The sequence below is a fragment of the Arabidopsis lyrata genome (genome assembly GCF_000004255.2).
Source record: "Arabidopsis lyrata subsp. lyrata unplaced genomic scaffold ARALYscaffold_3, whole genome shotgun sequence".
NCBI classification, from domain to species: domain Eukaryota; kingdom Viridiplantae; phylum Streptophyta; class Magnoliopsida; order Brassicales; family Brassicaceae; genus Arabidopsis; species Arabidopsis lyrata.
Genome location: NW_003302553.1, coordinates 7,051,116 through 7,073,716, shown reverse-complemented (window position 1 = coordinate 7,073,716; position 22,601 = coordinate 7,051,116). Strand labels below are relative to the sequence as shown.

Sequence of the window (22,601 nt, the reverse complement as noted above, 5' to 3'; positions counted from 1 at the left end):
AAACCCAATGTTTCTTGCTCAGAGGAAACAACAACCATCTAAACTTGTAAAACAGGTCCAAGCTTTTTCCTTCCACATTTCCTCTATGTAATGGTCACTTTTGCCTGAAGATGGAAGATCACTGTCATAGTTACGTTACTGCACCGACCTTAGCGTTACATATAGGACTTTCCAAGCCTTTTAGATCCTTAAACAACATGTCGTATGAGCTACAATGAGACAGCCCAGAGGAATAACGTGTAGTTTATCCGGATGGGATTCAAGAATGACCTCACAACTTACATCTTCTCTCATAGACAGAACCTCACAGGGCCAGCCCAAAGTACGTATTTGGATACCTAAAATCCAAAAAAAAAATTTACTGCCTATTTAATAACAAAAATTCAAAAAATGTTTATTACGACTTGATGAGCTCGCTACGTATAGGTGATTAATGAGACAATAAACACTGTACTACAAGACTTTTTACAAAATTTTGTGCTCCTTTAAAATTAAAATATATTCTGATGCTTAATACATTAGAGTTTGATGGGTTTTAGGTCTAGGTGGGCTTTGGAACCTTGTATAGTAGCTGTCAGAGACGCAAAGATTCACGAGAAAGCCATCTTCTACTAGTGAATCTCACCCCATGAGTCTAACATATTGACAAACGCATGTGTTAAGAAGCAAAGTAAATGGGGAAGATTAGGATTCTTGTTACTGCTCTGCTACACAAGAAGATTCATTATAGACTTGATAGTCTTGAATTCAGCCGATTGACGATTTTGGACTTGGAGCTTAATTCCCAAAAATTAACGGCGGACAGTTGGTAGAGACTTGGCGCATCAGAAAACCATAAAATTGCCTATCTTCCGGGGTAGTTATAACCTAGACCCCTAAAGTTTGAATTTGTTTCAAGTTCGTCTTTTAAATTTGAAAAGTTTAAGGAATCGTTGCATTTTGGGTTTTTAATTTTTTTTCTTCGTGTTATATATGGACATGCTCTATTGGTCGTTATAATTGCAGTTACCTTTTACTAGTTTACAAATTATATAGTTTTAGTTATTTGAAAAGGGAAATTGTTTGTATCATTTCACAAAAGCATTATACATGCAGAATGGAGAAAAAAAAAAGTTACAACAGAAGACTTTAAACGTTGAGACGTAAGCCCTATATAGACCTTATTCATGCACACGCAAGTAAACGTAAATGGCCATCACACAAAACATATAACAAAAGGGAAACACACTGTAACCGAACATAGAGTATATATAAATAGTTTGAAATCAGGTAAGGAGACCAAAGCCGGCAGGGATGATACTGATGATGTTGAGGAGGCCGGTAAGGCTGTTCCCGATCATGGCTAACCGTGAGACGAGGTTGCCAACGGAAGGGAGGTTGGCGTTGCAGGTGGAGAGAGGGGTCGTGACGACGACCCGACAATCAGAGAGGAGTGTGGAAAGTAACATCTGAATTGTGTCTGTAGGAAGCGTGAATAATCCGGCAGCGTTCGTGGTCGCTGTTGAAACGACTCTGTTTTGCCTTCCGCACTGGAGCTGAACTCCTGCATCTGTAAGTTTGCAGTCTTAGGGTTAGTAAATATATATATGTATCTCAAAACTTAGTTATATGTATCATGCATGTGGATGTCTACAAATTAAAGGATCATATTATACGTTGTGAATATTTTTTTAGATATATATTAATTCGTGAACCTTTATCTTAGTATATCTAGGTTAACTAATTAACTTATATATAGTTTTGATAAATTTGAGTGTAAGAAAGATTACATACTATATACTATACAGAAGAGAAACAGAATCTGAAATGTTAGAGTTCTACATTTTAATATCAATGTCTCACAAGATTGTTGGGTTTACAAACATGTTATAGCGTAAGCTCTTAAAATCAGTTTATAGTTTATGGTTGTATGACAAAACATTTACAAGAAAACCCTTTTTGTATGACTGTATCTGTTGAATTATCTAAAACAAAACCCGCCTGGTTAACAGAACCAAGGGAATTGTTATTGGGCCGGTTTTGCGTGATTGATCAAAGGTGAAAGTAGAAGAATGGAAAGCTTACTAGCGAAAGCAGGAGTGGAAGTGCCATTGAGAGCGCCATTGAGAGAGCAAAAGACAACCCCATTTATATTGACGAGATTGAGAATACCACCAACAAGAGCACCGACAAGACCACCAAGACCACCAACAAGACCACCAAGACCCCCAATAAGACCACCACCACCACCACCACCACCACCACCAAGTCCAAGCTGAGCCTCAGCCATTGGAGACACCACAATGAGACACACCAAGATCAGTGAGACGGTCATGTGTTTGTTCTTTAACATTGCCATGTTTGTAGGGTTACTATAGAAATCTTTAGTTGAAACTGTTGAGTAGAAAGTAAATGTATTTTGTTTTTTTTGGTGTGTGTTTGTGTTGCTTTTGGTTTTGGATGTGATAAAGTGTCTTCCCCATGCAGCTCTATTTATAGAACAAGTTTTATAGATCTCACCCCTCCTATTTATTTTGCCCCTTTATATTTAAATCGCTAATGATACGTTTACTGTATTATACAATTTAAATCGTCCCTAGGTTTGATCGTAAAACACGGATCCTAAAATGTAGTTTCAACTGTGTATGATTCTTTCCTAGACATTCTATAATTTATCCATGAATATCCCTGCAAACGTTTTGAAGACGTACATATCCCAAGATTAGATGAGTATTAATTAAAACCGATGTGTACTATATACTACATCATCTCATGCGTTCAATTGCTATTCTCGGTAAGCCATAATCTTTGCAATTTCAAACTGCACCGGTCAGTGTATGCATGATGTGGTGATATAAACTTCGAGAACTCAACGAGTACGTATTTAGATATTCCCAATATATGGTGTCACACAAAGGTAACGGGGTGTGATCAATAACGAATATAATATAGGGTATTCCCTCTTTATAGTAATTAGCACACAGAAAATTCGTATCATTAGAAAAAATTAAATTTAGTAAAACAACTTCCGCCTTCCATATTAATGTTTCAGTTCACCAAATAAAACTTGAGTTATGGAATGAAATGATTTTCTTACTGTGTTTTCGGGGGGTTTTAGTAAGTTTTGAGAGAAGAAAGAACATAATTTTGACTACTAATTAAATTGAACAACATTATTTTAACGAAAAAAACTTGAGTTTCTAATATCAAAAGCTAAAGAACTTAGTTGAGTGAAACATGATTTTAAAGTTTAAACTATAAGAAACACCATTTTAATGCAAAACTATATAAAATGTCGATTTACAAAAAAAAAGGATTGGTCAAGAGACCGAACTCGCAAGGTAAAGAGACAACTCAAGAAAGAAAGACAAAATATTGGACTACACTTTTGTCTTTGAATGTATCCTAAATTTTGGGTCAATAAAAAGATATGGTGAGATCGATATTTCCGTAGTCCAAATCCGACAATTTGCATTATTGAGTGGTCTTAACTCTTAAACCCCAGATCATAGGGGGCTCTCCTATAGATTTGGCTCATTTTTTCCTCCTTAAGTATTTTATTATATATAAACAAATCAAACTTATCACAAGTAGACTCTTGATATAAGGAGATAAGGGAAAATCCACCACCCATCTTGTGTTATAGATTGGTCCATGGAACGTATTTTAAATCTTCAGCTTTAAGATGGATCGCTCATTTTTATAGCTATAACAAAGAATTATCTCATACGTAAATGTGAATGTATCTTATGAATGAAATTCTACTAAACGCCACGGGGACCAGTAAAAGATGCATCTACAACGCGATTAGTCGCATTGCGATCAAGTTGGCCTCTTGGTAACGGTAATTGCTCAATAATCGTTTGACAAACACCACAAACACAGTAGATGTTTTGGCATTGTTGTGTACATGTCATGCTTAATTTTGTTATTCTTGTATATAATATTTTATTTGTATGTTGAATTTTGGTTTTGTTGGCTATTGGAGAAGACTTTGGATCGTCATGGCCACTAGTGATTTTAGTAAGAGATTTAGGGGCATACCAATCATCGTTAGAAAGATTGGTTTTAACTGAATTGTTCCAAATAAAACCAAATGAGTTCCAAAACCCTTCCGAAAATAATGGCTACACTCATGCAAAACTACAATTAGTCACCAAGAAACTACAATGCTGTTATTTTCCCTTCTCTACCTTGAAGAAGAACTGGTAAAAATATATCACATAAACAAGGTTTTTTTTTTTTATCCAGAAACAGATTTTGGTGAGATTAGTGGTTTTTTTTTCTGACTTCGAGTTTGAGATTAGAGAGGTGTAACTTGTAAGAGAGAGAAACCTCAGAAGCGTCTGATCTCTTTGGGAGGTTTGAAGTTGAGAGGATGAGTTTCAGGAGTTGCATTCTCGTCTTCCTTCCACATCTTTATTGTTTTGTCTGCCTCACACGTTACCAGCCTTGAACCCGTCCTATCGTAACACGCTGCATATATACCGGCTTCACTCTCCAGCGAACCTAACCATGTAAATGAGATAAGACATAATTACTACTTGCAGTTGCAGCAAATTCTAGAGCGTAAAAAACTCTGTCACTTCATGAAAATTGAGAGCTTCCTTAGAACTACTAAGCATAAACCTCTAAGACTTAAAATATTTTAACCATATAAGTAACGCAAGGGTAAAGGATCACGAAATAGGTTGAGGACATACCGGGCTGTACAATAGTTTCTGCCTGTTGGAAATTGTGACCACTCTTCCAGTCCCAGAACCATAAGCCACCTTTATCACCTTCAGTTGAACAAAGACGGGGACATTTTAGTTCAAATAATGAAATTGGGTATATAATATGTGAAGGAAATGTGAATACAAGTATCAGTGTTTCTCCCGTAACGATCAAAGAAAGTGATTTGGAAATGAATTAATACCTCCAGTGGCCATTACGCCATCCTCGTTCGCAGCCACTGCGTTAATTGTGTCTCTCTGCAGAGAACTTCTCCAAAAAAGAAAGATAACATGAAAACACATCAGAAAACTAAAATTTCCACTTTATTTGAGAAACACCATCTTTTTCATTGCACTGGAAGATGTAAGAGAGTGGATTAAGGCTCAAATAACTACAAGGACTCCAGAACTTACAGCATGTTGTGGCAAAACTCTCCCTTAGGAAGGCTAAACTTCTTGATATTGTCAGCTGATGCAGAAACAAAAGCATTCCTGAACAAAACAGAAAGAGACATTAAAACAGGGTGCATTATCATGCAAAACTCTAAGGTCGAAAAAGCAAGACAATTACTCTTTCGGATGGAGAGCCATTGCTCGGACAGTCTTCTTATGATTCGTTATATTTAGCATCGATTTGCCTGTTTATAATATATTCGTTAGCCCAACCCTGCAAATAATGAAAAGCTCGGGAGGAAAGAAAAGCAAAAGTCCAAGAGATTGTTAAATGTTAACGTACCAAATCGGAGATCCCAAAATTTGATGGTTGAGTCATGAGACCCTGTAATAACTTGTGGATCCTGCAACATCATAGAAACAGTAAGTTCCAAAGTTATTGAAAGAAAGGCATACGACTATATAAGCATAAAATAGCGGTGTGTGCTTCTTCGCCACAAGTACAACACGGACATTAAGTGATAGAATAAAGAGAAGATGAAATGTGGCGTACAGTTGGACGGGCTAAAACGGAAAAAACATCTGCGTTATGTGGGAGTACAAAAATTTGCATCTTCGTACGGATATCCCATACCTATACGCAGAAAAGGATTTTTGACAATAGTCAGCAAACTCAAACATCAAAAATACATATGTTTATAACCACAGGTTACATCTTTGAGTAAATTTCATACCCTGCAGACAGAGTCTCGCCCTCCGGTTAGTATAACATCTAGCGTTGGATGAAGAGCTAAACAGTAAACGCCATGCAAATGACCATGATAAGATCGAATAACCTATCAAAGACAAATTCCAAAAACATTGGACATGAGAAGTTCAGATCAGGAGAAGAGTAATTAATTTACAGATGAGATGAAATCCATCATCGAGTTCGAACCTTATTCTGCTCAAGGTCCCAGCATTTGACTTGCTTGTCATCACCAGCAGAAAACATATAGGTATGTCTATTGCTTACAGCGAGGCCTGTGAAACAATAATTATATAGATTTAGAGTTGAAACTTGTACACTGGTACTTTTCTACAAGAGCTATTGATAAACTAACAAACTGAGAGGAAGAAAATATTAGTCTAACCTCGTACTTGCCCTATATGTCCAGTAAGTGTGAGTTTCAGAACTCCGGTCGCTACATCCCATATCTAGTGAACAAGAGCCACAGAAGCAATTTCAGCAAGAGTAATTCATGAGATATAGGTAAATGTTGCATGAAGAATGGAAAAAAAAAAGGCATTGAATTAGATTTCCTCAGTTACCTTGATGGTACGATCAGCTGAACCAGTGCAAAACCATTCATTACTTGGGTCAAACGCAACAGATCTGACCCAACCCAAGTGTCCCTGGATCACCTGTTAGCCAAAAAAATGCATCAATTCAATAAGAACATTAAGTAACCTCTGGACGCCAAGACTACCTACATGCTTCGCTTAAATGTTATATCCATAAGATGCAGATATGTTACTGTAACACACATCTTACCCTGTAATTCTTCCATGGTGCATGCCACTCTGGACGAGGCCATCTACTAGGCATTCTCTCCATTAAAGCAGCAGTTGACAGATTTCTGTAACACATAGAGGGGCAAAGATGGACAAATAATGAAAACTGCAGCATTGATACAAGCTAGAGTCATTTCAGGTTGAATAAATATGGCCAAATTTAAATTCATGACTATGATCAACCTATATCCACCTCATCGTGGTTTTATATACCACCTAGGTATCGCAACCTAGATATAGTGTCATTATAGAGAGCCCACAAAAGAAGAAAAGGATGGGACACAAAACCTTTCAGAAAAGGATCCAGATGCAGGAAGAATGGCCGTGCTTTTGCCTGGATTACCAGTATTGTTCCTTCAATTCAAGAATCAAAATTATCAGCATCAGCACAATAAGTAGAGAATCAATCACAAAGACAGAACAGCAATAACATTCTTGAGAATGTCAAAAATTCTTTATACTAACTATATGGATTAGTCACATTCCAAAGGAAAAGGTATACTCACAAGTCTCTTGACGGTAAAGTTGGACCAACAACTAAAGCTTTCTCTGTTGTGCCTTTTCGAAGTTCCTTGGAACCTTCTGGACCTGCAGAGCAAATAATTTGGTCTTTCAGAACAAGAGACTTGTGAGTATAATTTGGACTAACAGGGTTTTTTTAGTCCAGCAGGAGTTAGTTTCAAAAGGTACTCTAAGAGATACATTACTGAAACTTGTTTTGCAATCCTAATTATAGACATATGAATGAAACTCACAACTAATATACATAGATATCAGGAAAACTAGAAAATAGGAAACTAGTTTCGTCTCACACCAGGGAAAACAGATAAAAAAAAACTACCTGGAAGGGCAAGGGCATTCGATGGAGCCGTCTTTTCACTGTTATGTTCAGCACTACGTGTAGGCTTACTTGCAGGTTCTACGCCTCCAAATGAAACTTGAATCTATACAAAGAAACCTCCAAGTCATTAACAATACATCCTACTTTGATGCTCACTAAAACACAAAAAATTCATGCAAATTCAACATCTTACTATAAAGATGAGGGTAATAGGCTAGAAATCACGCAAGCTCAAACAATCGTAGCTGATGAAAAGAATCTAACGCCAGATCATAGGTAATAAGACAGAAAAAATGTTGACTGATCGATTTACACCTCATAAAAACGTCAAGTTTGAGAGCTAAAGCATACATGAATTGATCTCATCTATCAGTTTCAACGTCTCAGAAACTTGCCATAATGCTATCCACTAGAAAAACCAAACCAAACGAGGAAGCGAACAAAATTTTCAACAGAATCAAAGAGAAAATTTTTAAAAAATTCGAAAAAACCCTTACCTTATGGCAGAGCCGAATTCTTTTGCTGCGAGACAAAAGAACAAAAACATAGAAGAAGAAGAAGAATTGTCAATACACATAAAAATTCTGAAAATTTTCGAGAAAACAAGTGGACATTGCAAGCGAAACTGGTGATTAACCTTTCAGGATCAGGAGGAGGAAATTGGCCATGGACGGGGGAGAAAAGTTCACGAGCTCGTGTTACAGATTTGAGACTGAGTTTTTTCAGTGACTGAGTATCGACTTCCGTGCTCAAACTTAGCATCGTCATCTAGGGTTTTACACGAACAATCAGAATCAGAACGAAAGAGACGGAGAGAAGAGAGGGAAATAGGATTTTATCCGACCCGACCGTTATTTATATACACTTAAATCCCCACCCGTTGGCCCAAACCCGGCTCATTAAGCGTTTGGGTCGGTTCAGATTTTTTTTTTTTTTTTTTAACGTCAACTTTTATTAATTTGAAAGAGCATTGTCACACACAATTCAAACTGGTTGATATTACAAAAGGAACAGATGAATAAAAACAAAATTGAGACTCTGGTGGTAATCTCTCCTTTGCAAGTATGTCCGCTGCCTTATTGTTGTCTCTGTTTGTCCAAAGAAATTTGCATTCTTCAAACAAAAGGTTCAGAAAAAAGGAAAAGGTAAAATAGAAAATTGGGTAAAAGGAAAAGCCCAAAATTGTAAATTTATCGGGAATTTTATTTACTCCAGCGAAAATTTTATTTACTCCAGCGAAAACCCTACGCTTTTTTTTTCCACTATAAATACCAAAGTTAGGATCTTCTTTTAGACCCCTCTCGTCGCTGCGTCTCTCTCCCGCAACCTTCAATTTTCGTTAATTCACATCCATCGGAGAGAGAGAGATAAATAAATCAAATAAGCGACCATGTTGGTGTACACAGATCTTCTCACCGGTATGCTCAATTATTGTTTAATCTCTTATTAATAATTCTGTAGCTATCGATCTATATCTTTGATCGGGATACTAATAGTGATATCGACTTTGAAATTACGTTAGATCTGTGATCGCATCTGAGGTTTTTCGTTGATTTGCATTGATAATTCTAATCTTAGCGGATTAGTTTCTGCGATTTGGTTAGATCTGTGATTGATTTAGCATATGAATGTCCTCTGTTTCGTTTTAGATTGGATTTTAGGGTTTTTTTCGGTTGTTTAGAATGCTTAACTAGTATTGATTTGATGAAGTTTTGGCTAATAATCTGAATTTTAGAGTCACTGGATTTGGTTGAGCTCGTAGTTGTTTATATTTGGGATCTTATGGGGATTATATTGAGCTCAATACGACTGAAGATTCTGGGGTATTGATTTCAGGTGATGAGCTTCTGTCTGACTCTTTCCCTTACAAGGAGATTGAGAATGGAATTCTTTGGGAAGTAGAAGGAAAGGTCAGTGTCATCAATCCTAATTTAAGTTTTGTTCTGAATTTGTTAAATTTTGGTTTTCCTGTTCTGAATTGGGTTTTGTTTTTTATTATTCAGTGGGTTACTCTGGGAGCTGTAGATGTTAACATTGGTGCCAATCCATCTGCTGAAGAAGGTGGTGAGGATGAGGGTGTTGATGACTCTGCTCAAAAGGTTGTTGACATTGTCGACACCTTCAGACTTCAGGTTCGTTTTTTCTTCTTAGATACACAATCTGTTACAAGGAACATGTCAGTTTACCAATTGCTTGTCCTGTACCTATCTTTGTTCTGTTTAGTAGCATTGCTAATATTGATCCAAGTTCTCTCCTTTTTTGTTCATATAGGAGCAACCAACTTATGACAAGAAGGGATTCGTCGCTTATATTAAGAAATACATCAAGTCGTTGACACCCAAGCTCAACGAAGAACAGCAGGAATCCTTCAAGAAGGGCATTGAGGGAGCTACCAAGTACCTTCTCCCCAAGCTCAAAGACCTCCAATTGTGAGTTTCCCTAATCTATCATATTTTCCTTGTAACATGACAACTATAGTTTTTTGAAACTTGTTGATCTGAGATCTCATTTATGGTTATGTTGTTTGATTTTAGCTTTGTTGGGGAGTCAATGCACGATGACAGCTCTTTGGTCTTTGCCTACTACAAGGATGGTGCAACTAACCCAACATTTTTGTACTTCGCACATGGTTTGAAGGAGGTCAAGTGCTGAGAGAGAAGCTCTCTTTGGGTTACTCTGGTCGGCGCAGCGACTCTCTAAGTTTATGTTTCTTTATATTGTCTCATGTTTCGTCGTCCCCTATTAAAATTACCTACCAGTTTGCTTTTCTCTCTTCTTCTCTCCTGTGTTGGATTTCTTTGAAGTTATTGAATCCGAAAACAACTGTTTATCAGTTTCTATTAGTTGAATTTTGGTGGTGTGATATCTCTTTTTGCTTTTCTAATTTAAGGGTTGGTTACTACTAAACTTATCCCGAATCTCGAGGCAAGTTTATAAAGTCAATTAAATTTAGATTCTGATCTTATGGATGTTAATAAAAAAATTGGTTACTTTTACTGTCCGTAACTTTAATTATTCGGTGTTGCGTGGAATATGCTCCAGAATGATCCGTTTGAGACATCATCATAGGCATGTTTATCCCTCCACTTATGTCTGCTTTTAGGAATTTCATCTCACGTGCGGAATCTATATAACTATTTGAGTTCTGTCCTGTTGGTTTTAGTTGTTGGACAAAAATCACAGTGCGGTCGTAATTATAAACTGTGTGTGTTGTTTTACTTTGACAAACCACTCTCCAATTCACCTTAGAGATTCTTCTTAAATTTAACCATTCGTTAGTTTATTATTATTCAAAATAAAGTTTCTACGAGAATTGAGAAATATTTGCTACTACAGAGCAGAAAAAGAAAGTGTTTAAGCTGCGTGAAATGCTCAACATATATATTTTAAGTATTTATGTATACTGTGGATGAAAGGACAACCAAAATGCGTTGGTACGTATTGTGTCTCACGTAAAAGGAAACGTGATTGGTCGGTTTGACGTTGCTCCAACTCTCTATTGTTTAAGAACCCTAAATAAAACCTTTTGATCAAGACTTATGTGTATAAGAACAACTTTTCTTATTACCTTTGAAACTAACTCAAAACAAAGGTCTCACACAATCTCTTAATCTCTACAACACAAACTCATAAACTTCTCATATGGATTACCACACAATGGTATCTCATATATATACACACAAACTTAAACCGACTACAAACTTGAAACCGACTTAAACATAACTCGTTTAGGGTTTACAAAGATATTATCTTAAGTTTAAGATAACTTCTAAACTTTATCTTTATCCACAAGTTAACTCATACCTCAAGTTAACTTTAACCAAAGAACAAAAAGCTTTTAGCTCAAGCTTAACTCAACATTCACCCCCTTAAGCTTGAGAGCCTTTTCTTTAACATCTTGGACTCCTATAAGATCTCTCATTTCTTTAAACTTGATTCTCCCGAGAGCTTTTGTAAGAATATCCGCCTTTTGTAGCTCACCGGGAACATGTTCAACTTCAACCAACTCATTCTGAATACATTCCCGAATAAAATGATACCTCTTGTGAATATGTTTGCTTCGGCCATGAAACACTGGATTCCTTGTTAGTGCTATTGCCGATTTGTTATCAATAAGAATCACCACTTTTTCACACTGTTTCTCAGTAACTTCTTGTAAGAGTTCTTGGAGCCAAATGGCCTGCTTTGCTGCTTCAGTAGCAGCCATAAATTCAGCTTCACAGGACGAGAGTGCAACAGTCTCTTGCTTTTGTGAACACCACGTAATAGGACAGTCATTAAGGTAGAAAATATGACCAGTAGTGCTTCTGCCATCATCTTCATCTACATTATGACTACTATCACTGAATCCTATTAGCTCTGTCTTGTCCCCTCGGTTAAAACAGAGTCCATAAGACTGAGTTCCCTGTAAATACCTGAGAACTTGTTTTAAAGCAGCTCCATGAGACTCTTTTGGCTCGTGCATATACCTGCTTAATACTCCAACGCAGTATGACAAGTCTGGTCTTGTATGCAGTAAATACCTGAGGCAGCCGATACTTCTCCTATACTCTTTTTCATCAATTCCCTTTTCTTCCTGCGCTTTACTTAACTTCAGATTGGCACACATTGGTATATGAACTGCATTGCAAGAACTAAAACCAGTTTCTTCAAGAATTTTCTTTGCATATCTCTCTTGATTCAAAAGAATGCCATTCTCAGTTTGAGTAACTTCAATTCCAAGATAATAGGTGAGCTTTCCTAAGTCACTCATCTCAAACTTCCCTGCCATACCCTTCTTGAATTCAAGTATCATATTTAAGTTGGATCCTGTGACAAGTAGATCATCTACATAGACTGCTACAACAAGGAGCTCTTCTTTTTCCTTCTTTTGGTATATGGATGGCTCCTTTGAACATTTAACAAAACCCAATTCTAAGAGAATTGTATTTAGCTTTGTGTTCCAAGCTCTAGGGGCTTGCTTAAGTCCATAGAGTGCTTTATTCAGTTTATACACCTTGTTTTGGCTTCCTTCTATTATAAAACCTTCAGGCTGTGTAACATATACCACTTCCTTTAGTTCTCCATGAAGAAACGCAGTTTTCACATCAAGATGGTGTATTTCCCAGCCATAGGAAGCTGCTAGAGCAACAATAAAACGAATAGTCTCAATGCGAGCCACAGGTGCAAAGACTTCATCAAAATCAATCCCATGTCTTTGTACATAACCCTTTGCTACTAGTCTTGCTTTGTACTTGTTTATGCTTCCATTAGCATTTCTTTTAATTTTGAACACCCATTTTAACCCTATTGGTTTTGCATTTATGGGAAGGTCTACTAGATCCCATGTTCTGTTTTTCTCTATGGAAGTGATTTCTTCTACACATGCATTTATCCACTCCTTGGATTCTTTTGCCTCATTATAATCCCATGGTTCTTCATTTATAACAAGTAGAAGTCTTTTACTTTCATATTCCGCAAGTAGGACATAGTCTTCTAAGTAGCCTGGTTTCTTTGATTCTCTTTCTGACCTTCTTAGCTTTGGCTGTGGTTGTTCTCTATCTTCTCTGTTTTCATGGTTTCTGGTAGGAGAAACATGCTCAGTGTTTTCAGTGTTACCAGTGTTTTCTATTGGTTCTATTCTCTCACCATCCTTATTATTTTCTGTTTCTGTTACAGTAACATCCTCCCTTATACCATTGTTCCCGAATTCACCAAAACTTATCTCAAAATTACTATCTTTCTCAGTATTGTTCCACTGCCAACTTGTCTCTTCATCAAACACAACATCTCTACTTACTACTATTCTTTGCTTTGTTGGATCAAGTAAGCGATAGGCTTTAGATCCTGGTTCAGTTCCTAAATGCACTAGCATTTTTGATCGATCATCGAGCTTTTTCAGATGTGCAGGTTCTGTTTTTGCATATCCAATGCAACCAAAAACTTTCAAATGTTCTATATTTGGTTTCTTCTTTTTGAATGCTTCATAGGGAGTCTGATGAATCAAACTTCTCGTTGACACTCTGTTGATGATATATGTTGCATGTCTGACAGCTTCTCCCCACAAATAGTTTGGAACATTCATGTGTTTTAAAATGCTTCTAGTCATTCCCATTAGTGTCCTGTTTCTCCTCTCGACGACACCATTTTGTTGGGGAGAATATGGTGCAGTTAGGTGTCTTTGTATACCAGAAGCATCACAATAAGCTTGAAATTCTGCTGAAAGAAACTCGCCACCCCTGTCAGTTCGCAGTGTTTTTATAGTAGTTCTGGTTTCCTTTTCAACACAAGTTTTAAAACTTTTGAATTTGTTAAAAGCTTCACTTTTCTCTTTTAGAAGGAGTGTCCACATGTATCGTGAGTAGTCGTCAATTAAAACGAAAATATATCTGTTTCTTATGGTGTAGGGGGCGTGATGGGTCCGCAGAGATCCCCGTGAATAAGATCAAGAATGCCTTCTGCTCTAAATGAAGTGGCTTGTGGGAAAGATTTCCTAGTTTGTTTTCCAAGTAAACATGAAGGGCATATCTCTTTTTCAACTTTCATGTGTGGGATCCCAAAGACAAGTTCTTTCTCCACCATTGTCTTAAGGGTCTCTGTTCCGATGTGCCCTAGTCTGGCGTGCCATTTAGAGTTAGAGCTCCCAATTTGCAAACACTTAGTGTTTTCGACTTCCAAGCCCACCTTGTAAAGCCGGTTTCTAGATCTTAAAGCCTTGACCAGAAGCTTGCCATTTTTGTCATACAGAGTCAGATAATCATTTTTCATTCTAACATCGCAACCTGACTCAGTGGCTTGGCCAAGACTCACAATATTACTTCTTAAATCCGGGATGTAGTAAACATCATGTAGAATTCTTTTATCCCCATTCTTTGCAACAAACGTTATTGAGCCCTTTCCTTTGATATCGATTCGAGAATCATCACCAAATCTGACTTTGCCAGTAACTGATTCATCAAGTTTAGAAAAATAAGCTAGTATACCTGTCATATGGTTGCTGGCACCATTATCTAAGTACCAAATGTTCTCATTGTCTGAACTGGTTACAAACTTATTTGGTACACAGTTTTTCTCATTCAAATACACAACTTCATGCATCATTAGAGCATCAGCTACTTGTGTGTCACCATTCTTTGAAGCATTGGCTTCTTGTGTTTCTTGAAGTTTAAGCAGCCTGTCAGGGCAATCTGATGCATAGTGACCTAGCTTATCACATCTGTAACATGTTATTTTGCTTGTATCTCTGTTCTGTTGGTAACCATTGTTTTGAGGATAACCAGAACGACCTCTTCCTCTTCCTCGTCTGCCACCTTGTCCTCTTCCTCTGTTTGTGTACCATGGTTGTGTCTCAGAACTGACATACATTAGTTTTCCTTGATCTTCTTGATTATCTTCTTCATCGCAGATTCTTTCCTCATACGCTTTTATCCTTCCAACTATATCTTCAAACGTAGTGTTGTTTAAATCAAGAACTTGTTCAAGTGCGGCTATTATATGTATGTACCTTTTCCTAGGTAATCCGTTTAGAAACTTCTTTACAAGCTTTGGTTCTTCGATGTCATGTCCAAGAGATTCAGATTTTGTAGATAATTCTGAGATTCTACCAGCAAAGTCATCAATCTTCTCACTTTCTTTCATCTTTATTCTCTCAAACTCACCCATTAGGGTTTGTAATCTTGCATCTTTAACCCTATCAGCTCCTAGATTCCTAGATTTAATTGCATCCCATATCTTCTTTGCAGTATTTAGTTTCCCGACTTGCAGTGTTAATGCTTCAGGGATAGATTGCAGAAGAAGAGCACTAGCCATGTTGTCCTTGTCAATATCCTCTGATCCAGGTTCTATAGCGTCCGAAACTTTATGAACCCTTAGAGCCATGGTCATTCGTATAGTCCAGAACGTATAGTTTGTTGTGGTTAGCATCGGACACTTAATAGAGGATGAATTACCTCCTTCCTTGATACCCGTACCTGCCGGGATTAGATCTCCCATCGTGACTTCAATATACCAAGAAACAATAGCTCTGTTTCTTCTGGTGTCAGAGCAATAGCTCTGTTTCTTCTCCGATTAGGGTTATAGTTCAATAGTTGGCTCTGATACCAATTATTGTTTAAGAACCCTAAGTAAAACCTTTTGATCAAGACTTATGTGTATAAGAACAACTTTTCTTATTACCTTTGAAACTAACTCAAAACAAAGGTCTCACACAATCTCTTAATCTCTACAACACAAACTCATAAACTTCTCATATGGATTACCACACAATGGTATCTCATATATATACACACAAACTTAAACCGACTACAAACTTGAAACCGACTTAAACATAACTCGTTTAGGGTTTACAAAGATATTATCTTAAGTTTAAGATAACTTCTAAACTTTATCTTTATCCACAAGTTAACTCATACCTCAAGTTAACTTTAACCAAAGAACAAAAAGCTTTTAGCTCAAGCTTAACTCAACACTCTCTTGTATCTAATGTATTTAAAGTCTATTACTTTCTTCAGATTTTGTTGTTCCTTTCCTTTTAGCTAACACTCTTTAAACATTTTCTTTTGTTATGATCACTCTCTTAACAAATTACAAAGTCGATACTATTACGTAGTATCGACATCTTAAGGTATTTTTACGTGGTTTATTTGTTAGTCGTAACAAAGGAGGTTGATAATCTAAAGCTGCACAAAACTAGCTAGAGAGACTAATGTTGTTAGAACGGATAAATTAAGGAAAAGCTACTTTCATACTGGTTATACTGAGTATTTAAAATCAGGAATCCTTTAGATCGAAATGCTTTAGGCTAAAGCAAAAGCTTTTTGATTCAAAAGAAAGGAACCCACAAGCTGTATTTTGGCCCACTTCTCTACTTTTGCATATTCTTGTTCGTATAGTTTATTGAATTAACACTCTCTCTTTTAGTTTAAAGTTTAAACAATACACATTTACATACACAAGTTTGGTAGCTTTTGATAATCACTCACTTATATTCGCACATCTAAACAATTCAAAATTTGAAACCAATATGTACTTGTTTAGAAGAAAAAATGGATCTAGAAAAAAATAAAATAAGAATAGTGGTATAAGATTAAATCATTATCATGTACTAAAATTCCAAAAGTTGTGGAATTCATGTCGAGAAAAAATCATGTCATTTTCCTCGGACAGTTTCAAATTTCACTTAGATGGTCCAAAACAACATCCTTAAATACCACAAAGTGGCTGAAATCTTAAAATGCACATAGCTTATTAATCTACCAAGGTTATATTATTAGTCATTACATGTATAAACCTAACAATTTTATGCAATTTGGTCAAATAGGTATGAATCATACCGTATAATTCAAGATGAGAAAATCATTGTTTAATGTCACTATGGTGTATATGTCGTTGTGTCATGATCTCAGCATAAAAATAATAGTTTACAAAGATTTCAACACTATAAGACCGTTCATAGGAGATCGTGTAAACTTGGTTCAAATGTTTTGGACTAGATTGTACAATTTACAAAAGTAGGACAAATCGGTGAATGTTTCTGAAACTAAAGGGTGTTATAACTGTCACTTTTAAAAAAAAGTTTAAACGCCTCAAACTTTTTAATTTATTGTTTAAGTGTCTCATACTTTGTCAAAACTTCTTCAACGCCCCTCTGTTTCTCATCTCTCTGCGCCTAACGTCGCTTACGGAAGAAGAAGACGAAATTTTTGAACAGAAGCTCTCTCTCAATCTCCAACGCTAAACGATGTGCGTCTCTTAGGGCTCTTCACTCGTCGGATCTGATTGTATATTCTTAGATCACAGATCTCTTTTTTCAACACCGTTGCGTGTCTTCGTTTCCTTCTCTGGTAATCATTACTTCCGTCTATTTTCTTTGGATAACATTGATCTTCTTCTCCGATTCACTGATTGGGTCGAATTTCAGATTTCGAAAGAAGTGAAGAAAGTTGGGAGCTGTACATTTCCGCTTTCATGTTCTGTGTTGAATCCGAATTCTCTCCACACACATTGTGAGTTTCTCTTTGATTGAATCTAAAATTCAATAGTTGGAATTGGGAATTTTGATTTCTATTCCGATTTGTAACAAATGGGTGATTCTGGTTTTTGTTTGGATGAAGAGTTGTTTTACAGATCTCCGAAGTTGGCTCCTCAAAGAAGATCACAGCGCCACATGGGCGGCCAAATGCAGCAAAGCAATGCTGCGGCTGCGACGGCGCTATACGATGGGGCTTTACCCACAAATGACGCAGGGGATGCAGTCATGGCACGGTGGCTTCAATCCGCTGGATTGCAGCATTTGGCGTCTCCGGTTGCTTCTACGGGCAATGATCAGCGTCATCTCCCAAACCTTCTCATGCAGGTACCTACTTTCTTCCGTGATTCTTTGTTTCTGTACTCTTCCAATATCTTGCATGCCCTTTAATTTTCCGGATGTAGTTTACTCTAGCTGGTAAAGTATGCAAATTTTGTATTAGACACAGATAGCCAAGTTTTGTTATTGCTTTCGTTTGGTGATTCATGCGCAGTGTAAGACTACAAATAAAGGTATGGTAAGAATGGAGGATTGTTTCTCCCTGTTATGGATATTAGTCATAACGTATCTCAAGGAGAGCTTGGAAGTTTTTTTAGCAATTTAAGTAATGTGATTTAGATGTTTGCCGCAGGGTTGTTAGTGACTTCTACTTCGATTGGTTAATTTTTTTGCTATAGAAACTTTTGCGCTGGCTCTTGTTTCTAATTCGCATGTAAGGGGTTCTGATATTTGAAGGCTCTTTTGTGGTGTTTGCGGTATCTGCTAGGGTTATGGAGCACAGACTGCTGAAGAGAAACAAAGACTGTTCAAACTAATGAGAAATCTCAATTTTAATGGGGAGTCGACTTCTGAATCATATACTCCAACTGCTCAGACATCAGCAGCTATGCCCTCTTCGGAAGGATTTTTTTCACCTGACTTCAGAGGTGATTTTGGAGCAGGATTATTGGATCTTCATGCAATGGATGATACAGAGCTTCTATCTGAGGTACGTTTGGAAGAAAAACTAGTGCAAAGACTATTCATATTTACTCATTAGTGCCCATGGAGAACAAAATGATCATAAATTTTCATCATCAGATTGTCTGTTCTTGTGTTACATCCCGGTTGTCAAACTGTTAAGCCAATCGTACATTGCCATATTGAGTCCCACCTAATCCATTGGCTTTGTGCGCATGCAATCTATCTGCAAGACTTCTGATAGGCAACTTCTGATCTTGACACTCGAAAGGATTTAGCGAGATGTGACAGAGACTGTTTTGGTCTTGTTGTCACTAGAGAAACTTCTGGGCAAAAAAGCTACTTGTTGCATTTGCTAGTTCTTAAAGAAAGCGATTATCCATGTGAAAGTTACCAACTTCTATAATATGTGACTTTCCTTTCATTTTGCAGCATATGATTACCGAACCCTTTGAGCCGTCACCTTTCATGCCTAGTGTAAATAAAGAATTTGAAGACGACTATAATTTGCCAGCTAATCGTCAACAACGTCAACAGACAGAAGCTGAACTTGTGGGTTTATTGCCTAAGAGTGAAAAAGAAAATAACAGTGTAGCCAAGATTAAAGTAGTGGTAGGCCATTCACTTGAACACTGACCTGGTTCCTTACTACTTGATTGTTTTTTAAGCAACGTTAATTATGACTAGGGATAATTGGGAAACCACCTTTTTGTCTTTAGGTAAGGAAAAGACCCCTAAACAAGAAAGAAACAGCTAGAAAGGAGGAGGATGTCGTGACGGTATCTGATAATTCTTTGACTGTCCATGAGCCCAAAGTGAAGGTTTGTGTGTATTCTTCATCGAAGATAACAGTGGCATCCATGATTCAGTTGAACAACTGAACGATGGCATCCTGCTATTAAAGGTCATATATTCTTTTCATTTAATATTATCTTTTCTAATATTGAATGAACCGTAATCTTGTTGGTGCAGGTGGATTTGACTGCTTATGTGGAAAAGCATGAGTTCTGCTTTGATGCTGTTCTAGATGAGGATGTCTCAAATGACGAGGTAAGTTAATAATTGAACTTATTGGAGTCCATAGCAAATCCTAGCAGGAGTGCATGATGCAACCTTAAGCTGTGATAGATTTATGATTTATGTCAACTGTCAAGGTCGAGATACCTTATTGACCTTATAATCCAGATTGGGTTGATGAATGTATACATCCAGCTTTTTAATTTTTACAGAAGCTTTATTCTGCTTTGAAATTGTTTGTTATTTCCTTGAACAGGTGTATCGGGCCACAATTGAGCCGATAATTCCAATTATTTTCCAGAGAACTAAAGCTACATGCTTTGCATATGGTCAAACAGGTATGCAATGGCATTAATGTTCATTGGGAAATATACTGATAGTTCTACTCTTGCTAAAAGATTCCATTTTTTAGATGATAATAGTTTCTTCATGCTTTCATGGCCCTGATGATGTTTTGCTTTATTCAGGTAGTGGTAAGACATTCACAATGAAACCACTACCCATACGAGCAGTTGAAGATCTTATGAGGTTGTTGCGTCAACCAGTATACAGCAATCAGAGGTTTAAATTGTGGCTCAGCTATTTTGAGATATATGGTGGAAAGCTGTTCGATCTTCTCAGTGAGAGAAAGTTAGTGTTCTTTCTTTTTCTCATATCTCTTAAATGTCATCTTTGTTGAGAGGTTTTATGTTTTCCTTTTCTTTTGGCATATACTTTGACCAGGCATATACTAGCTTATAATTGTTATTTCGATGTCAGTATACCGTAAACATTGGCACTTTTTTATCCCATCAGTGTCAAATTGTCAATACTTTCCATTGTTGTCTACTACTATCGCAAATGCATGTTTACAATTGTCTAAATCATTCAGTTATTGCCGAGTAGGAAACTTTGCATGCGAGAAGATGGTAGACAGCAAGTTTGCATTGTTGGCCTGCAAGAATATGAAGTTTCAGATGTACAACTTGTAAAGGATTTTATCGAGAAAGGAAATGCTGAAAGGAGCACAGGGTCAACTGGAGCAAATGAGGAATCTTCTAGATCACATGCCATCCTACAGCTTGTTGTAAAAAAGCATGTTGAGGTAAAAGATACTAGACGGAGGAATAATGATGGTAATGAATTGCCTGGGAAAGTTGTGGGAAAGATTTCTTTCATTGACCTTGCTGGCAGTGAAAGAGGTGCAGACACTACAGATAATGATCGCCAGACAAGGTAAAGATACTCTTTGTCCCTGTGGTTGAGTAGTTTGAGAATTGACCTACCACAAATGCGTAGATAAAATTTATGCCTCTTTTGGACTTGTGGGTATTGATGGAGTGGCACTTTGCTGCTTCCTTTTTACTTTAGGACCACCACACTCCAGATCTAACGCTTAATAGTTTTCATGGTGGATTTTTCTTAGGATTGAAGGCGCAGAAATCAACAAGAGTCTCTTGGCTCTTAAGGAATGTATACGTGCACTGGACAATGACCAGCTACATATACCATTTCGTGGAAGCAAACTAACGGAAGTGCTCCGTGACTCATTTGTTGGAAACTCAAGAACGGTGATGATTTCCTGCATCTCTCCAAATGCAGGATCGTGTGAACATACCCTCAATACTCTAAGATATGCTGATCGGTATGTTTTGTACAACCTATAGCCTCTCTTGAAACAAATTCTCAATTTCATCTTCTCTTAACCTGCTGTTGGTTATGTACGGAATAAACAGAGTCAAAAGTCTATCAAAAAGTGGAAATAGCAAGAAAGATCAAACTGCCAATTCAATGCCTCCGGTTAATAAGGATGCTTTGTTAGGCCCAATTGATGTAGAAGATGTCTTTGAGCCTCCACAGGAAGTGAATGTACAGGAAACCAGGAGGAAGGTGGTCGAGAAGGACAGCAACACTACTACATCGGGTATTGACTTCAGACAGCCGACAAATTATCGAGAGGAAAGTGGAATCCCATCATTCTCAATGGATAAGGGCAGATCAGAGATGAATACTTCTTTCGGTGGATCCACTAGCCAGAGGAACCACATGTCTTCATATCCCCAAGAAACCTCAGACCGTGAAGAGAAAGTGAAGAAAGTGTCACCACCTCGTGGGAAAGGGTTGCGGGAAGAAAAACCAGACAGACCACAAAATTGGTCTAAAAGAGATGTCAGTTCGTCGGATATCCCTACCTTGACAAATTTTAGACAGAACAAAAGTGAAACTGCTTCAAGGCAATATGACACCGACCCTTCGCTTGATGAAAACCTCGATGCACTGCTTGAGGTAAAATACTCGCTTAACCCTTTTAAACATGAGATGAAGCTGTGAAATTGATTTGCAAGTAATGGTAAAAACTTATGCCAATAGTTCTGTTTATATCTTATCAAAACCACGGCATGACTTTTTCCAGGAAGAAGAAGCTCTGATTGCAGCACACAGAAAAGAAATTGAGGATACAATGGAGATTGTTCGCGAGGTAAGTAAAACACATTGCTAAATGAATAAAAGATTGTAGAATGTTATCACATCATTCAATTTTGTTTTCTCTTCTTATATCATTATATCAGGAAATGAAACTTCTAGCGGAGGTGGACCAACCAGGAAGCATGATAGAAAACTATGTGACGCAACTGAGCTTTGTGCTCTCCCGGAAAGCAGCAGGGCTAGTCAGTCTTCAAGCCAGGCTTGCTCGGTTCCAACATCGTCTCAAGGAACAAGAAATACTGAGCCGTAAGAGAGTTCCTCGGTAGTTGGTAGAAGAAGGAAACCAAAAGTGTGTTGTTGTTAAGTGTGTGAAAGGTTCTTGGGACGCAAATGTAAGAAGAAGAGAGTGAATTTTTTAGTTTCAATTTCAGAAGAAAAGAAGTAAAAAAAAAAAAAAGAAGAAGGTGATATCTTCTTTAATACAAAGAATCAGAAATGTCCTTGTGTTTGTGAAGTTGTGCATTTATTTCCTTTTATTTTTTTAATCTTAAATCATAAAATTATACCTTTTGTGTTTCCTATTTTTCTCTTCTCTTCTATCCTCCCAAAAAAGGTGGATACTGTCAATGTGAATCAAACTCTATTCTATTAATCAACTGAAAAAAAGAAAAGAATATAACCGTTTATCATGTGAAAATATTTCAGATTTTTGTGAGCCATATTGTAAAAG

General features: G+C 37.1%; 4 protein-coding genes across 6 annotated transcripts; 2 read left to right on the top strand and 2 right to left on the bottom strand.

Moving 5' to 3' along the window:
* Positions 1–1,041: 1,041 nt before the first annotated feature.
* On the bottom strand, positions 1,042–2,665 carry LOC9319083 (phylloplanin). Its single transcript, XM_002882971.2, has 2 exons — positions 2,065–2,665; positions 1,042–1,549 (listed from the first exon to the last, which is right to left on the bottom strand). The coding sequence occupies exons 1-2, from the start codon at positions 2,336–2,338 to the stop codon at positions 1,266–1,268; spliced, it is 558 nt and encodes a 185-aa protein (XP_002883017.1). The 5' UTR covers positions 2,339–2,665; the 3' UTR covers positions 1,042–1,265.
* Positions 2,666–4,076: 1,411 nt separating this feature from the next.
* Positions 4,077–8,325, bottom strand: LOC9321227 (protein pleiotropic regulator PRL2). Its single transcript, XM_021033480.1, has 17 exons — positions 8,120–8,325; positions 7,980–8,004; positions 7,483–7,585; positions 7,148–7,229; positions 6,930–6,995; positions 6,622–6,706; positions 6,399–6,491; positions 6,221–6,284; positions 6,025–6,110; positions 5,822–5,923; positions 5,641–5,721; positions 5,431–5,491; positions 5,266–5,332; positions 5,109–5,186; positions 4,898–4,962; positions 4,683–4,760; positions 4,077–4,488 (listed from the first exon to the last, which is right to left on the bottom strand). The coding sequence occupies exons 1-17, from the start codon at positions 8,248–8,250 to the stop codon at positions 4,316–4,318; spliced, it is 1,440 nt and encodes a 479-aa protein (XP_020889139.1). The 5' UTR covers positions 8,251–8,325; the 3' UTR covers positions 4,077–4,315.
* Positions 8,326–8,757: 432 nt separating this feature from the next.
* Positions 8,758–10,347, top strand: LOC9321226 (translationally-controlled tumor protein homolog). Its single transcript, XM_021033572.1, has 5 exons — positions 8,758–8,900; positions 9,319–9,392; positions 9,486–9,614; positions 9,754–9,911; positions 10,017–10,347. The coding sequence occupies exons 1-5, from the start codon at positions 8,873–8,875 to the stop codon at positions 10,132–10,134; spliced, it is 507 nt and encodes a 168-aa protein (XP_020889231.1). The 5' UTR covers positions 8,758–8,872; the 3' UTR covers positions 10,135–10,347.
* A 6,730-nt stretch (positions 10,348–17,077) lies between these two features.
* LOC9321225 (kinesin-like protein KIN-13A) lies at positions 17,078–22,440 on the top strand. 3 transcript variants are annotated; one of them, XM_021033444.1, is made up of 14 exons: positions 17,078–17,303; positions 17,381–17,465; positions 17,587–17,815; positions 18,255–18,476; positions 18,881–19,060; positions 19,168–19,269; positions 19,421–19,498; positions 19,722–19,803; positions 19,933–20,095; positions 20,351–20,680; positions 20,871–21,089; positions 21,181–21,730; positions 21,858–21,923; positions 22,015–22,440. In XM_021033444.1, the coding sequence occupies exons 2-14, from the start codon at positions 17,428–17,430 to the stop codon at positions 22,195–22,197; spliced, it is 2,442 nt and encodes an 813-aa protein (XP_020889103.1). In that variant the 5' UTR covers positions 17,078–17,303; positions 17,381–17,427; the 3' UTR covers positions 22,198–22,440. The 3 variants fall into 3 exon arrangements, with proteins under 3 accessions (XP_020889103.1, XP_020889104.1, XP_020889105.1); XM_021033445.1 differs by lacking the exon at positions 17,078–17,303 and having other exon boundaries at positions 17,574–17,815; XM_021033446.1 differs by lacking the exons at positions 17,078–17,303; positions 17,381–17,465; positions 17,587–17,815; ... (1 more) ...; positions 18,881–19,060; positions 19,168–19,269 and adding an exon at positions 19,272–19,352.
* Positions 22,441–22,601: the final 161 nt, after the last annotated feature.

Coding starts and splice junctions, on each gene's coding strand:
- LOC9319083 (XM_002882971.2), bottom strand. CDS start 2,338: ATGGCAATGTTAAAGAACAAACACATGACCGTCTCACTGATCTTGGTG. Junction 1,550..2,064: donor TTCCACTCCTGCTTTCGCTA/GTAAGCTTTCCA, acceptor GCAAACTTACAG/ATGCAGGAGTTCAGCTCCAG.
- LOC9321227 (XM_021033480.1), bottom strand. CDS start 8,250: ATGACGATGCTAAGTTTGAGCACGGAAGTCGATACTCAGTCACTGAAA. Junction 6,285..6,398: donor CAGCTGATCGTACCATCAAG/GTAACTGAGGAA, acceptor CTTGTTCACTAG/ATATGGGATGTAGCGACCGG. Junction 5,924..6,024: donor GGGACCTTGAGCAGAATAAG/GTTCGAACTCGA, acceptor TGTCTTTGATAG/GTTATTCGATCTTATCATGG.
- LOC9321226 (XM_021033572.1), top strand. CDS start 8,873: ATGTTGGTGTACACAGATCTTCTCACCG. Junction 8,901..9,318: donor GTACACAGATCTTCTCACCG/GTATGCTCAATT, acceptor TATTGATTTCAG/GTGATGAGCTTCTGTCTGAC. Junction 9,615..9,753: donor TCGACACCTTCAGACTTCAG/GTTCGTTTTTTC, acceptor TTGTTCATATAG/GAGCAACCAACTTATGACAA.
- LOC9321225 (XM_021033444.1), top strand. CDS start 17,428: ATGTTCTGTGTTGAATCCGAATTCTCTCCACACACATT. Junction 17,816..18,254: donor TCCCAAACCTTCTCATGCAG/GTACCTACTTTC, acceptor GGTATCTGCTAG/GGTTATGGAGCACAGACTGC. Junction 20,681..20,870: donor GATAATGATCGCCAGACAAG/GTAAAGATACTC, acceptor GATTTTTCTTAG/GATTGAAGGCGCAGAAATCA.